Consider the following 16,383-nt stretch of genomic DNA (forward strand, 5'->3'; position numbering starts at 1 on the left):
TGTAATAGTGTGGGGATATTTTCTTGGCATACTTTGGACCCCTTACAAGCAACTGAGCTTCAATTAAATGCCACAGTATTCCCAAATATTGTTGTCCATCCCTTTATATCTATTCACTTTTGATGACTTCTTCCAGCAGGTTGACACACCATGTCACAAAGCTCAAATCATCACAAACTGGCTGCTTGAACGCAACTATCAGGTCAGTATGAATCAAAATCTCTGAAGAATGCTTCAAGCATCTTGTTGAATCTATACCATGAAGAACTGAGGCAGTTGTGGCCCCTGTGTGTGACCAATGTTTATACTACTCTTACGTAAAAGTCAGTCTAGTGACTGTGAAATAGCACCATCATTTGGACATTACCAATAACTACAGTTTGATTAATTATGCTATCAGGTCAGTAAAGCTGACTGTAGCTCCAGTCTACTCCATCTCCATTATTAACTGTGCTACGGTGTGGTGAATGGATGTGGGCGTGCACAGGAAAAGGAAGCACAAAGGGAAGAAAAGCAGTCATGTAAATTCATGTTTTAATCAACATTTGAAAACAAACTGGACAAATGAAAGACTGCTTCTGCTTTTATAAACTATGTGTGGCTTTTAGGTTTTAAATCATTTAAGAAATCACATTTTTTTTCCAGAGAAAAAGAAACTAAAAGACACTTAAAAAAAGAAAGAAAAGAAAAGCAGATTTTCAGAAAGTAAGGAGTAACATCTCTAAAGTGTTATCACTGACACAGTCTCTCTTTCAGCGCTGTAAAGCAAACCAAAGGATCAAATGAAAGCACAGTCTCAAGCCCATACAGTTTGAACATGTGGTCCTCAGAGGATACAGGGCAGAAGATGAGGGAGATGAGCGATAAGCAGATTGTGTCTACGTACACAGGGACTGTTTTCTATCAACCCAACAGCTGACCTCAGATTTAGTGAAATTACCAAATAGTTCAACAGCAGAAAAATGACTAACAGTGAACACTAAAATTTAAAAATCAGGTTACTTTATTTGTTTTCCCTAAATAATCTCCTCAAAGCCCCCAAATTTCTGAAGGAGATTGTAGTATTAGTTTTACTTTTAACTCTGATTTTAATTTTTTGAAAGACAAATCTGGCATTTTGTGATTTTAGTTTCACTCTGCAGTACAACATGAGTCGTGGGTATTAGTCTCATGTTTATTTGGTCTTGTCAGAGGTGAGACGCTGCACAAACAAACAACTGGGTCCAACACATCTTACATCCCAAATCTGCTGGGAAACAAGGAAAAATGTGAGCTGGCTGAAGGACAAGACAGTAACATACATGAATATATAGACATCATTGGTAGAGGGGTAAGCCATATTTCTTTCAATAGCAAATTGACATGTAATAACATTAAGGCTTGTTGGTAAGGAAGAAATATATATCCCCCCATGAAATCCCCTCCCAATCTGTCTTTATTGTCTCTTAAACTAAATCAGGGCTGAACTGCTGAGACGAAACAATCTCACCTTTAAAATGCTGTTCACAAAAGATGGACGTGACAAAAGTTGCAAAAATTTGAACAAAAACAAGAAAGCGCATAATTAAAAAAAAAAAAAATTCTCTTTTTTTTTTGCAGTTTGTGTTATTCTAAGGGACTGAATGCAGGGTGATATTACAGCTGAAATCAGTGAAGCTACACACAGTATCAGAACAATTACAGTTGACATTCAGATAGAGTCCAATCAGACAACAGATTTTCTAGAGATCATCCTGAAGGGTGGGGGGCAGCAGTCTGATGAAAATGAAGGAACATAAGGAAAGGACAGAGTCCAGACAGGGGGTGGAGGAAAAAAATAATAATAAGAGTGTTCTTTCGCCTTTCTAATGATGACAGAAAAGCTGAAGTGGATGTTACAACTACTGTGTATCTACACTGGATGGTCAAATGAAAATGCCCTCCCATCTTCCTCTCCATCTCCCCAAAACCTCCCTGTCACATTTTTTTTTTTTTTTTTTTTTTACCCCCCAACCAGAATCTTCCAGTAAGTGCCCTACCGCGGCTCCTTCCTAATGTACTTAAAACAGGCTAACTCCATTTAAATACAAACCTTAAAGTGTGGCACCCCCCCTCCCACCCAGAAATGACATCCCTGTCTCACAAAGTATAAAAAATGTTCGCCCAACCCCTGGACCTATTATTACACACTTTTTTTTTCTCAAAAATCTTTAACTTGCCCACCCACCCAGCTACACCACTAGCAACCAAACCTAGCCCCCTTTTATTATGTACTGAAAACAAACCCCATAAATTCTCCTCCTCCATTTCCAATTCTGTCTTAACTGCTGAATATTTCGTGAAGATCTCCAATGATAATCTGGATATCACCACTGCCAAACAAATAATACTCCCAGATCGACCTGCAACGTTGCGCTACACACACACACACAAAAAAAAAAAAAAAAAAATCACTTTGGGGGCTGATTTGGAAACTGGCAGTGCACACCCTCCCCATTCCCCTCTTCTCGTCATGCGCCCTCTACCAGAAATCCCGGCGGTGATAGGCGTCTGGATCGCAGTATTTGGTCACCACCACCCTGTTGGCAAACTTCCTGCCTGTCAGCCCCTGCATGGCCTTCTGGGAGTCAAAAACTGATGTGAACTCCACAAAGATCTGAAATTTTTTTAAAAAGATTAAAAAAAAAAAAAAAAAAAAGCAGTGAGGGCTTGTAACATCTCACAGCATTGTTTACCACAAGTCAAATGTAAACGGCTCCTACCTTGCCGGTTCCAGGCACTTCCAGGCCATCGACAGGTCGAGGTATCTCAATGCTTTTAACTTGGCCGTACTTGCTGCACTCATCCCTGACGTCCTCCACAATCTCCTCGTACTCTTCGTCATCCAACAGCTCTTCAGGGGCCACCATGTTCATCAGGCACAACACCTCCGTGGGCAGACCGCCCATCTGAGTCACGGAGCTGTTCAGACCTGGCACCTGCAGCGTCACTGGAGTCTGGTTTATACTCGACTGGAAGGAGACACACAAAGGTTAGATGAGGCATTTTATAGCACAGCTTTCTCTACATTTTACAGTAAACTGTATAAAGCCAACAATTTAATATTCTTTACATCCATTTTCACAGCTAAAAAAACAAAACAAAACAAAACAAAAAACAAAACAAAAAAAAACAAAAACTACTGGCCACTGCCACCCACCAGACAAACAATCTCAGTCCAGCTTAAACTCAGTTTGGTCTCCAATCACCGTTTTCGTAAGTGTGGTTGCAGCTTTAACCCTAGGTAGTGTCGGCTGCTGGTTCATAAAATATTGAGAAAATGTGTTTTCGGGTGAACACGTTTTAACTGATTTCATGCAGAGCTTCAGTCAGCAGTATTTCATTGGCCATAGCCGATTAGTAATAAATACGATCTGTTTCATATTTTATTATTATTGTACCGTATCCAATTGAATCCGAATGGATGTACTACACAGAGATTAGTTCAGGCAGTGATAAGGAAAGTGCTGCTACATGCATTTTTCCTGCTTTTATTATAAAATAATAATTATAAAATAATAATAAAAGCAGGGGGAGGCAACTAAAAATGTACTACATTTAGATGTGCACTTGTAAATGGTTAAATTTAAGAGTAACTTCATGAATTGCTGGAGAAGAGTGGCCAAACAATCTTTATGCATTTTACACTCTCTAAAAGAGCATCGATCCTCCCACCACCCGCTGTCATCTGTCCAGCTCCTGGACACTTACCAGAGTTGCGTTCTTCGATCCCACACTGGCTCTTTGCACCAGAAGCTTCTTGTCTCCCAGCTGCATGCCGTTCAGTCCAGCAATAGCCTATAATGACATAACAACGTTGAAAACCATGCCTTCAAAAACTCATACTACAGAGATAGCATTGTATATTCTGTTGGACTGGTTACCTGGTCATTAAGGTTGACATCAACATATTCACAAAAGGCATATCCTTTGGATAGGCCTGTGGCGCTGTCCTTCACCAGGTTAAAAGCCTTCAGAGGGCCAAATGACGTCAACAGCTCTTTCACCTAGCACACATGATGCATAAAGGTCACTGCAAGGCATTTCCAATGGTTTCCAACAGGTCTCATGAACACCAGACACTCCCAACATGACACCACTGTTCAAGATGTGTTACTGGGTAACATGACAGCAAACATAAAAAGAATAACACAATGCTCCTTCTCTTTCGCTTCTTCCAACAGTAAGTATAGTGTCTCTATGTTTCAATACTAGTGGAAATTATATGCCGATGTATGCACTTTTTTTTTTCAGAAAAGCACAAGAAAGAACAGAGTACACTCTGGGGTTCTTTAACCTTTAGTCATGTGAGAAATACAGGACTCAAAGTATAACAGAATGCAATGTAGTGTTGTTTGGGCCATTTTGCAAGGTGAGTGTGTAAGTGTATTGTGCAGAACAATTGATACTGAACAAGCTGTACTGCACTTATAAGAAAATATGAGCTGTTTAAGGCACAAACACTGACCTGGTCATCATTCAGGTAGTTAGGCAAGCCACCAATGAAGAGCTTGTGAGCAGAGTCTGGGACTACTGTGGACACCACACCTGCAGGAGCAGCAACAGACAGAAACATTAATGGAGAAATTGAGTTCACACAGATTACAATTTGCTGAGAATTGTGCCAGAAGTAATTAGAGTTAAAAACCATTAATTGTCTGTATACCAGGCACATAGACACTGGGGTTCTCGCTCATGCCGGGCAGGGGCTGGTAATCGTGGGGACGGCGAATCTTAAGACTCTGGCCTTGAAAGATGATGCCATCAAAGGCCATTGCCTGTGTTGTTTCATCCACAGAACGGAACTACACAAGACAAAAGATGGCTGACTTCAAAACTGCGTATTTTAATAAGGTTTTAGTATTATACCAAGAGAGAACAATCAGTGTTCATGGGAAAATTGACTCACCTCAAGGAAGGCAAAGTTCTTATCCTGATTGATCTGTACTGCAAGAACGGGATTGCCGGGGGCCTGAGTAAGACCACCCAAACGCATCTGGGCATTAAAGAAGTCCATCATTGACTCCTAAACATAAGGGAGGGGAAAAAATAATAGATTGTGTTAATTTGCACAATAACAACCAAACACAAGTATAAATTACTGCAGGATGTTTATAGGGCAGGAGCCAAAGTCAAATGCTGTCCTGTTACTCACCTCTGTGATACCAAAGGGGATATTGCCCACATAGAGCCGACGAGCCTGTCGGGTCATCTGGCTACCCACTACAGGTACTGGGGTTGGAGTAACAGCCAGGCCATCTGGAGTCATGGTCGGCAGGAGGGCTGTAGCTGGGATCTGGCCTGCAGCTGGAGCGTGAAGACAGGAAATATTTAACAACCTCATTCTGTTGTTTCAATAAAGCCATGTGGCAGATTAATACGCACATAAACGTGGAACTATTATGCTCATTTCTATTCTTCATATTTTGCATTTTTGGACTCCATTAATCATTTTTCATCTTAAGCTGGGCCTTGGTATAGCCCCTTAGTTCTACTATGTTTCTGTTAAGGGTGAAAACGAGTAATTTTACACACACTGACTATGTTTAAAATATGATGGGAAAATAAGGAAGAGCATAATAGATCCACTTTAAAGGTGTCTTTCATTCAAGTAAGGCAGAATCAAATATTGTAGTAAACATATAAATAGATGAGACGAGAAGGAAAATGGATGGTTACCTTGCATGGCTTTGTACTGCATGGGAGTGATGTGTTCAAAACCAGGTGGAGGGACATCCCAGTACTTCTTCACCTTCTTCTTCTTCTCACGGTGGGGAGAACGGCTGTTTGAGGAACACACAATCATCATGTAACATATCTCTCATTAGCTCACACTGGACTACTACAGGAAACGATGGTTTGATTTCAGAAATGAACAAAACAGACTACATTTCAATCACAACACTGTAAAACTCATGTTAAAGATGATAAAAGGGATAGAAAACCCTCATCCAGGCAGTTATTTACATACTAAACGGTAGACAGAATCTAAGAAGATAATTAAAATCCAGTTGCTGCAGTAATGCACAAACCAGCTTTGTGTTAGTTTGCTGTATTACCTTCCAGCATTGTCCTGGGGGAAGCTGGATGGTGAGCTGAAATGACATCGGAAGGGTTTCACATTTCTCTCAAATAATAAACACATTAACCAACATTTCCACTTGACAAAATTAGAGCTTCCATTTTGAATACAAGTCAGTCACTAAGTGAGCCTCACAGCTGGCACGAATTCAAACTATTAATGAGGCAATGAAAGCATAAATTACATCGTTAAAAATTGAGGAGCCAGATATTACATCTTTTTAACTACTCACACTGCATATCTGCAAGTAACGCGTTTTATACTGGTACCGAGAAAGAAAAGAGTCAAGCAGCAGTCAAGCAAAGAGGTCACATTCACAGCCAATAAGAAGCAGGAAACTGGAAAACTTTGCAGAAGTCCGCAAGAGAGTGAACATAATGAAGCAGTCACAAAGGAGATGTGTGACTTCAAATGAGAAGTTATTGTATATAAATGCAATCCAAAGGTGAAAGTGAAGGAAAGACTGGCTAATCGTGAGCATAAACACATACGGTTATGTGTTGCCCCGTCAACAGGCAAGCTTTCATCTCTTTGGTATCAAAGATGATGTTCTTAGAAGAACGGACAATTTTCCCACAGCAAGAAGCTTAACGAGATTTGATCAAAGACTGCAGATCAGGCTTGTCACGAGAAAAAGTGGGAGCACATTTCAGAGACACCCGATATTATGCAACTTCAGAGTGAATATGCAAATAATCTACGTTTCAGAAAAGATTCTTTCTGGAGTTTTATTAATAGACCTGAAATTCTTTTTAAAAAACAGTTTTGACTCTTGATATTCTGCATGATGAGTTCCACAGTCGACAGGAAGTGGCAGAAGCTCATTGCCTAAGCTAGTTTTTAGTTCTGATTAATGTGTTTAAGTGCATTTGTTGTCCTGAACAGCAACACAATATGCTATTAAGACAGAAAAACCAAACAAACAAACAAAAGAAAAAGAACAGATGACAGCAAAAGCCAGGAAGGAGAGGGCTGCATTTTGCAAACATAACAAATTTTTATAGTGTCAGTTTTTTGTGCGCATGTGCTTGAGTTTGGAATTTGCAGCCACCTACTGTGCGGCACGATGTCAGTGCAAAGTCGAGGGTGTTTAGACAAGCTGGTGTTTCAACACATTTGTATTGCATATATATAGGGCAATTTAAAACTTCAAAAATTTAGTGTTTACATGTTTGTGAGATCCAAGTTTACTTGGACTCACAAGTAGCTTTCATCATTGTACTAAGAAGGTGTCCAGAGGTTAATATAATCTGATCTATTCTTTGCAGATGCTTTATTTTCGGCCAGTGTGATGACTATACAATGTACACTACATTCCAGTATAGTGGGGCGATTCTTGATGCAACACAGTAGCTTTGACTGCTTGTTGGCCCAGATGTGGTACTAACCTGCGTCTGTGTCTCCGCTCCTTACTGTCTCCACGGCGGTCTCTGCTGCGTCTGTCCCTGTCTCTGCTCCTCCTCTTCCTCTCTCTGCTGCGACTGCGGGACGAGGACCGACGGTGGTGGCGGTTCTCTTTGTCCCTTTCAGCTGTAGGAATTAAATATTAAGTGTTTAATAACTTGCATGACTGCACATAAATGGGATACATAGCTAGCTGGGGATATACACCAATTAGCCACAGCATTAAAACCAGTGAGAGGTGACACTTAACACTGATCATCTTGTGGATGTTTAATTGAAATGTACAATCCACATCCAACTACACCTCGTTCCCACTGCCTTGCACTCCTAGATAGCAAAAGAAAAAAAAAACTGCAAGGGCCATGAAGAATGGCTCAAAGGATTAACACAGCCTCAAAACTGCATCATAACAATTTGAAAGAGTATTTGTAGGATCCATTCAGACAAGCTGGATACAGAATATCCACTCACAACCTACAGGACCCAAAAAGATCCACTGCTCCCTGTCTATGGTTGAACAAAAAGCCCATGTCCATAGGCCACAAGGTATTTCTGAAGCCCTATGGAGACCACACAATATTAGTCCTGTGTACCGTATGGGTGTACACATAGCTTAATTTACAGATTGGTAAAATAAACCAAATAAACTTTACATAGACATAAGACCATAAGCCTTGTAGTGCTATACAGCAGGATATTTGAAATTATAAGGAAATGCTAAAGTGGTTACGTTAGCATTTTATAAATAAATACTGGTTATGGTAGCATTTTAAAAACAAGACCACAGCTTTTATAGATTAATAACGTGAATAACAGCTCGTAGAATTTAATAAACCCCATCCACTACACGGATGCAGCTCATATACAAATCTACCTTGAAAACAGTCTGTGTCGGATAAGTTTTTTTTTAACTGGTACAGTTACTGGTTGTGTGTCGAAAAGTTAGAGGCAATAATCTAGTAGTAATAGTAATCTGGATTAGAAACGTTCAGTGCACGCAACAGCTGCAAAGAATGAATGCTAGCTGCACCAATTATTCAGTCAGCTGGTCTTGACTCATGATATAAACTTACAATGCTTTAAAGAAACAGTAACCTTTATTTAGTTTGTATTTGGTTACCGGTAAACTTACAGAAAAGTCGGAAAAATGCTCATCCAACAGAATAAAATGACGAGCAATATTCCCGTAAAACTGTAGGCTAGTAATTTGCTAATACTGTTCCAGTAAATAGACATGGCCACAGTAGGATACACTGATGGCGGCCTGTACAAACAAAGGCACCATTGGCGTTTCTAAATGCTGATGCAAAAAGAAAAAGTGATTTACCTTGTTTGTTTTCAGATAACTGTCTTTCGAATTCGTCGAAGTCCGACATCTCTCTGCTGAAGCCTGCTACGCTTTCGGAGATTGCGTTGCTCAGTTGGCGGTGGCTAGCTTAAGCTAGCAACAAAGTGAACAACACTTTTAAAAACAAGTGTCTTGCAGATGCAGCTCCGGAAAGTTAGCCTCGACTAGTAGCTTACCTAACGACAGATTTATCGAAAATGTTTAACTAGAACATATATTAGCGGCAAAGTATTTGTTTACAACGTAACAGCAGAATCATTGATAAAGAAAACGTGTTCGCATGGGTTAGCCTGCTAACGTTAGCTAACTAGCTTGTAGCAAAGTCCAGAAGAATAGTGGGCCCGTGGCTCCTAGCTAGCTACCAACGCCGAATGAATGAGCTTCTTTTCGGACCCCAAAGCGGATCCGGGGAGTTAATGATCCACGGGAGCCAGTTGTTCGGCTTTACAAGACAAATATATGCGCTTTCAAATATTTCGAAGCTAGAGAAAACAATTAAGACTTCGGTATGCCCGCTTTTTTTGCTCCGTCTCCCTGGAGCTCCGTGACACAGGAAGTTGATGAATGCCTTGTTTCCGGTGAGTGAGAAAGAAGAGACGCTCCGGTGTCCGTTTTCGCTTGTTTTTTATTCTTTTCCCATCAGAGTTAATTTATCTGCTAAGGACATGCTGAGTCCCAAAGTGTCAAAGTTTTATTTTGTAGTTCAAGTGAAGATGAAACCTTTAACTTCAGTCTTAAACTGCTTTTTTTTTTTTTTTACTTCTTCCTTAGGGGTCGCCACAGGCCTCCATATCACTCTCTCTTCTTACCTTCAACATCAGCCCAACACTTGAAATAATCCCACCCACACTCTGAACCCATCTGTCACTCCTACTGCAAACCTGACTGCTGTCTTGTCTTCTGGCTCAGGACCTGGACAACTTGCTGTAATTACTGAAATCATGAATTCTACCAAAAAATCCTGAAGCAAAACATTCTGTCCATAAGTTTGTGCCCTGAGGCTTACTTGGGTTATGGAGCAGGGCAATGATCTGAAACACACCAGTAAGTCCACCTCTAAAAAAGTTTTGGAGTGGCCTATTTAAAGTCTGGATTTAAATGTGATTGAGATGCTTTGGTATGACCTTAAACAAGTCATTTCTGCTGCAAAACTTTCCAAGGTGGCTGAATTAAAACAATTTGGCAAACAACAGTGGGCCAAAATTCCTCCACAGCGATGTGAATGAGTCAGTGCCAGTTATTGCAAACACTTGATTGCAGTTCTTTTTCCCCCTTAATAAATGAAATATTGTATTTACTTGGGTTGTCTTTGGCTAGTATTAAAACATTTTTAATGATCTAAAACACGCAAGTCTGACAAATGTGCAAAAAACTAAGAACCGAAGAAGAGGGAAACACTTTTTCACAGCACTGTGAGCTTTGACAATCACACTCACCCGTTTTCACCCATTTAAACATCAATTTGGAACTTTTTGGACTGACATGTTGGACAGTATCAAAGCAGTAAAAATGAGGAAATATCTTTGGAAAAATTATCCTCCATCCCTTCAGTCGAATCTCTGAGACATAGAAGCTGGTCTGGTATCTGGTGGTACCACAATAACTTACTAAGACATTTTATCACCTATTTATTGTAACCTGACGTCTCCTCACATCTTACCCAGCACCAGCAATGCAACAAATCCATTAAAGTAGAAATAAAATTAGAAGTTCGCACTACTTATCAGAAATGAAATCTTTTAATTAGTATTATGTTTTAACAGTAGAGTTCATGAGTCATAAACAGTGGAGCTGTGCAATTTTACAGACAAATAAATCTACATTTTCGTATGAAATCTATGCTGTAATGAATTCTGAGTCTTACTATACATTAGGTGAATAATACGTTACATTATATAAACACTGCACACTGGTATGACCTTTAAAAGGCTCTGCAGCAGATTCACTGTCTGCTCTTTAGCTCCACAACCAAACACTAAAATGGCTTGAGTTCCACAAATTGGAGTACTTATCACTGTTAGGAAAACAGGTTATTGAGATATGAGGTCACAGTATTCCACTGTAACTTAGTCTGTTTTATTCTAACAGAACTTACTGTCTCACTTCACTGGAACACACACTATACATTACTGTACATTATAGTCAATGTGTGTGCCACTTTGAAATGTAAAAGATCCCTATAAACTACAGCTCACTGAAGATCTCTTTAACATGCACTTGCAGCGGCATCGAGAAAGCATTGAGAAGGAATAAAACATCTTTTGTCATCATGAGAAAGCTGCTTTTGCTAAAGTTGTAAGTGACACTGTAAAAATGTTTCACAATTTTTCACAAGGAACCAAAAGTTACACAATGTTACAGAAAACCAGTATAGTAATAATCATTTTAAAGGCTCCAAAACCGTATTTTACAAAAATGTGTTAGTGTCACAATGCATTACAGAAGCCTCGGTATCAGAAGCATAAGAAATGACATCTACTGTAATTTAGTGCAGGTCATGTACAAAAAAGGATTAGTGCACTCCTCAGTGAAACAACAGAGTAATGCAGACACAAGAGCAGCTGGAAGTCATATTACTATTATTACTAACCCTTAAGCAACCAAGATATTTTAATGACTAACATGACAGAGTGGTCATTTATGACCCTATTATTGATGTTTACCATACCTAAGCGGTTTAGATATTCTAATTTGTTCCAAGGTCAGATCCACCAAAGCTTTATGCCATAGTTGGCTGGTTTAGAAGGAATGCATTGCCTGAAACTCCACCTGCCTCTGAAATCTACCAAGTGTTCATTCATGCTGCAAAATGATCTTGACAGTAAAACACTGAACCCGTAACCTCTAGCTGATTCAGATTTTGTAAACAGAAAAGGAAACAACAGTGCAGCTCTGCACAATAAAGGCTGAGCCCTAAATGAGGTAAGCTAAAGACGCTCATTTAAGTACTGAAAAAAGCAGTCTCCTCTATAATCCTGGTAAAGACACATTGTTTTTCACCAAATCTGGATCACACAGACATACCCTCCTGGCCTCAACAACAGAAGCGTGTTTTTTTTCTTTCTGTCTGCAGCAGGCACCCCACATCCTCAATACCCACTGCAGTGAAGATTTGTCGAAGGACAAACAACAAACGTGTAGGATGTTTGTAAAAGTAACACGTGAAGGGTTTGTCCCAGGTTACATGGCCACAACCAGATTGCTGAGATAGCAAAATAATAATAAATAATAACAATAAAATGATCTTAATATTGTTTCTTGGGAGTGAGCTAGCCAGCAGAACCTAACTGCCTTTCCTTTTACTACTCAAACCACAGTTGTTGTTTAGAGAGATCTCCCATTATTCTCTCTTTCTTTCCTTAGTGTCTGAACCTGTAGGAGATGGGCAGAAGCAGGTTATTCTTCTTCAGGGCTTGGACTCTGTTAAGTGTCTCTTCATCCAGGGCAGTGTAGCAGCGCCGGGCATAATCCAGCAGCTTCTCCTTGGATGGATCGAACTCCCCCACCTCTGCCACCTTCTCTGGGGCGACTAGCAGCAGCTCAGCAATGGGCGTGGTAGACGCCACTGTGTTGCGGTCAACGCCATGAATTTGGAAGGCTTTGGACATATTTTTTAGTCGCTGGTATGTAAGTAGGATCTTCTTGTAACGGAAAAGCACTCCAGCAGCATCTTTCACTGAAGAAGAAAAACACACAGGTGAGTCAGCTACAATCTCATGAGCATTGTGGTAACTCATGACCATAGTATGTAAAAGACAGATTAAACAGCCAGGATGTAACACAGCGGTTTGTGAAATACTATTTTTAACCATTAACTTGACATTTTTGTGGCCAGATGTCACAAATCTGACTGAGAAAGAGAGGGCAGTGCACACTCACACCACAGGTAGCGACTTGTACGTCAAAAGGCATCCACACACTAAATCATAACTACATTTTATCATCTATTGTATTTTAAATGGGACCACATTTTACAGAATTAACCTAATGCTGTATTAAACAAGATTAGAAACTAACGATTGAAACTATCAGCTCATCAGGAATCAAGTGTATTCTTTTTATGGGTTAAATTTTTTCAACCAGGAGTTGCAGCCTGCTGGTCATTAGAAAGAACACAGGTTTAAGACACCCAGTATCGTAGTCCCTCGGTCTTGGACCCAAGGCTTTTGTGATTTGCTATCAGTTTTGTGATTTGTTGCACTTCATGTTGTGTGTTTTGTTGTTTTAATCACCTCTTGGTTTCAGTTAGTTTGCTCCTGCTCTGCTCTGTCTTTATGTTTTGTTAATCAGTCAACAACACCCAAAAGCCATGTCCAGCTTTTATATACAGTCAGTATTAAGGACACTGCAATGTTGAGATTTTCCCTTCCTCACCTCTTTGTCGCTCTCTTGGAGGTCTGAAGACCCGCCTTCTTTTTAACTGTCTGTTGCTGTTAATGGCGTCTGACATCACATCTTCCCCTGATATCATTTCCTCCTCCTCAATGTAGCTATCCTGCTCAAGATACTCATCTGATTCTCCCAATAGTGAAAGGGAATCTGACGAGACAAAAATGTTCTATTTAACTAAACCCAATAGTTAAAAGACAACATGTATAAAGCACTGATTGCATTCAGTTAATTACGGTGATTCAAAGCTTTATGCCGTGTCATGTATATTACCTGGACCTACGTTGCTATGCCCACTCATTTCATTCATGGATGACCTTGCAGCACTGCTACTGTTGCCACTGCTGCCACTGGCTGTACTGGAAGTACTATGGCTATGGCCTTGCAGAATGGCTTGGGATTGTGTGGAGTTGAAGAGAGCATTCATAGATGCAAGCTGATTGGTCAATGGACTGGACACGTGGTTTTTCGAAGTCACCATAGTTGGAGGACCAGGCCTTCGCTGCATAAAGTGACGTGAGGGGAAATGCTGAGAGTCGGTCTTCTGTTGTTCTACAAAAAGAAGGAAACCTGAGAATCTGCAAGCTAAGCCCAAATATATGAAATAAAGTATAACATTAACAGGCTGTTTGGGTATGTCTAATTATGACTTTTCAAATTTTTACCAGCAGGACGATCTTCCTCTCTTCTTGCCCTCCAGTTAAATCGTCTTGATTCATATCCTTAAGAGAAAAAAATAACAAGAGATAAAAAATTATTTTTGATTCTAATAGACTTGCTAAAAAATCAGTTTCTCGTTGACCAACTAACATTAATGAACCCATCTTCTCCCCCAGTGACAGATAGGATAGCTGCCAGTCCCCTACATGGATTAACCACGGGTAAAACTGTTGGATGTGTTATTAACTCACACCTGCCCCCTGTCCTCACCATTACTGTATTGGCTCTGACTCTGCTCCTGTCCATGGCTCTTTGTGGAAAAGATGAAGCGGTCCAGCTGGCAACGGAGAAAGTCCCTCTCCTCTTCCAAGTCCTCAATTCTTTTCTGAAGCCAAGAGTTTTTCTCTAGAGAGATCTGCAGCTGGGTCCGCAGGTTGGTGATCACCATGTAGGAATTGTTGACTGGAGATGGTCCAGCAGATGACGGTGACTCTGAAGAGTATCGATGGATAGTTAGTCTGGCCAATAACTAATAATGCACATCAACAGATTGTGTGTATGGAATTAAGTTATTGTAGAGTAGATTTAAAGTATTGATGCGGATGTTCACCATCAAAATTTTGATCACTCTGGTTAAAAAATCCCTGCTGCTCAAAGTTGCCCTCCTCATAGGGGATGGAAATTTCATAGGCGTCCTCATTTTTTGGCGCTGAGAAGAGACAACGTAAACAAATTAATTATCATGCTTGACCCAAAGACAGGACGGCCATATGTGCTGGGACCACTTCGAAATCTTACTCTGCAGGTGGAGTGAGCCTGCGTGGCTCTTGGATGTGGACGCAGCATCATTCCTGTTTCCGTCCTCCATCTCACACCACAGACAAACCTTTGCTTGGTGCACAGTTTAAAAGGTGTCTTCAGTGACTTTGTTACATTTAGCGATGATGTGCTCACATTTATCTAAACAGCTACAGCTCACCGGAAACCTTTCACAACGTGGGGGTGTTGTGCTTTATGCATACGCAGTGAGCCTACAAAGCATAGCTAATTTTATCACACAGCTCTCGCCCATGCAATTAGAAATTAAAACAGTGAAACTGATTGTATTACTCAAACATAAGTTTGTAGCGCCCTGCTACGGCGCTCAGAAGAGAGCCCTATGTTAGCGTCCTGTAATATTAGCACAAAAAATTAGCTACAATATAAAATTACAATCCATTTCTTTCTGCACCCTCAAGTTTAATGATTTCACTCTCACATTGTTAAAATCCCCGAGTTACGAATATCATCTGCAGAAACTGTTACATACCACTTTATGTTTGTAATAACTTAGTCTTGCACATGTAATAAGACGTTATAACTCCGTCATATCTCCATTTCACCAGTTCGTCGGCTAGCTAACAAGCTAACAATAACAATTATCGGGGGTTTTTTTTTCTACCGAGACTCTGACGTCACTTCCGGATGACCGCCCGCTGCAGATACTTTTATTTTAGGAAAAGTGTTGGGGTTTTTTGAACGACGGTATTTAATGCGTGTGTATAGTTAAATATATACGTTTAGGTATATTTATATAAAATGTATATATTATTTGAAGATATTTGGGAAACCTTTTACTTTTAAACTCATGTTTCTTGATAAAATGTTACTTGTAAAAAAACAAAAATAAAATACCGTAACTTCCACTCACTTGTTTCGAAACATTTCATTGTTTTTCCTCTGGTGTAGGAAAACTACAGGACAGGTTGAACAGGTGACGAGGTGTCAGGTTTCAGCTTTGTCTACTGGTCGCTTCTGACAAACTGTATGCGGAAGGACAACAAAAGCGTAGAAACATTTGACTTTTAAGTACTCAACAACGTAGAAGGGGGTAAGTGTTCTGTTTTGAGTTTGTGTGTTTTTTGTTTGGTAAAATGTTTTTTTTTAGCTCATGTAAACAGTAAAATCTGTTTGTAAAAGGCGTTAAAGGCGCATCCACAGGTGTTATAAGTGTGGCATGGCCGGTGTAAACAGTGCTATCAACATTACTCCCATTTTTACACACACACATATATATATATATATATATATATACACACACATTTTTTATATTGTTAGCTTCTTTTAAAATTCTTTTTAGGTAGAGATGTGTGAAAATCAATAATATTAATGGATTGGATTTATATAGCGCTTTTCAAGGCATCCAAAGCGCTTTACAATGCCACTATTCATTCACTCTCACATTCACACACTGGTGGAGGCAGCTACGGTTGTAGCCACAGCTGCCCTGGGGCAGACTGACAGAAGCGAGGCTGCCATATCGCGCCATCGGCCCCTCTGGCCAACACCAGTAGGGTAAAGTGTCTTGCCCAAGGACACAACGACCAGGACAAAGAGCCCGGGCATCGAACCGGCGATCTTCCGGTTACAGATACGCTTCCCAACCCCCTGAGCCACGGTCGCCCCAATAATATGTTGTAAATATGACTTTGTTTAAATATTT

At 40.1% G+C, this 16,383-nt stretch overlaps 2 protein-coding genes across 5 annotated transcripts; both read right to left on the reverse strand.

The window, feature by feature from the left end:
• Positions 1–517: 517 nt before the first annotated feature.
• u2af2a (U2 small nuclear RNA auxiliary factor 2a) lies at positions 518–9,399 on the reverse strand. 2 transcript variants are annotated; one of them, XM_080897603.1, is made up of 12 exons: positions 8,832–9,399; positions 7,489–7,630; positions 6,078–6,113; positions 5,698–5,801; positions 5,174–5,325; positions 4,928–5,044; positions 4,667–4,823; positions 4,487–4,566; positions 3,903–4,025; positions 3,730–3,816; positions 2,742–2,990; positions 518–2,635 (listed from the first exon to the last, which is right to left on the reverse strand). In XM_080897603.1, exons 1-12 carry the CDS (start codon positions 8,878–8,880, stop codon positions 2,501–2,503), a joined length of 1,431 nt encoding a protein of 476 aa, XP_080753729.1. In that variant the 5' UTR covers positions 8,881–9,399; the 3' UTR covers positions 518–2,500. The 2 variants fall into 2 exon arrangements, with proteins under 2 accessions (XP_080753729.1, XP_080753730.1); XM_080897604.1 differs by having other exon boundaries at positions 4,685–4,823; positions 8,832–9,398.
• On the reverse strand, positions 8,960–15,359 carry LOC308406532 (coiled-coil domain-containing protein 106-like). Of its 3 annotated transcripts, none has more exons than XM_080897605.1 (8): positions 15,211–15,358; positions 14,700–14,792; positions 14,512–14,610; positions 14,172–14,393; positions 13,907–13,963; positions 13,515–13,793; positions 13,227–13,391; positions 8,960–12,528 (listed from the first exon to the last, which is right to left on the reverse strand). In XM_080897605.1, exons 2-8 carry the CDS (start codon positions 14,767–14,769, stop codon positions 12,212–12,214), a joined length of 1,209 nt encoding a protein of 402 aa, XP_080753731.1. In that variant the 5' UTR covers positions 14,770–14,792; positions 15,211–15,358; the 3' UTR covers positions 8,960–12,211. The 3 variants fall into 3 exon arrangements, with proteins under 3 accessions (XP_080753731.1, XP_080753732.1, XP_080753733.1); XM_080897606.1 differs by having other exon boundaries at positions 14,700–14,787; positions 15,211–15,346; XM_080897607.1 differs by lacking the exon at positions 13,227–13,391 and having other exon boundaries at positions 15,211–15,359.
• Between the last annotated feature and the right edge of the window lie 1,024 nt (positions 15,360–16,383).

Source organism: Rhamphochromis sp. 'chilingali' (assembly GCF_963969265.1).
Source record: "Rhamphochromis sp. 'chilingali' genome assembly, chromosome: 11".
Taxonomy (NCBI): domain Eukaryota; kingdom Metazoa; phylum Chordata; class Actinopteri; order Cichliformes; family Cichlidae; genus Rhamphochromis; species Rhamphochromis sp. 'chilingali'.

Coding starts and splice junctions, on each gene's coding strand:
- LOC308406532 (XM_080897605.1), bottom strand. CDS start 14,769: ATGGAGGACGGAAACAGGAATGATGCTGCGTCCACATCCAAGAGCCAC. Junction 14,611..14,699: donor AGGCTCACTCCACCTGCAGA/GTAAGATTTCGA, acceptor GTCTCTTCTCAG/CGCCAAAAAATGAGGACGCC. Junction 12,529..13,226: donor TCCAAGAGAGCGACAAAGAG/GTGAGGAAGGGA, acceptor TTTCTTCTTCAG/TGAAAGATGCTGCTGGAGTG.
- u2af2a (XM_080897603.1), bottom strand. CDS start 8,880: ATGTCGGACTTCGACGAATTCGAAAGACAGTTATCTGAAAACAAACAA. Junction 5,802..6,077: donor CCCCAGGACAATGCTGGAAG/GTAATACAGCAA, acceptor TTCCTCAAACAG/CCGTTCTCCCCACCGTGAGA. Junction 2,991..3,729: donor GATCGAAGAACGCAACTCTG/GTAAGTGTCCAG, acceptor GTCTCCTTCCAG/TCGAGTATAAACCAGACTCC.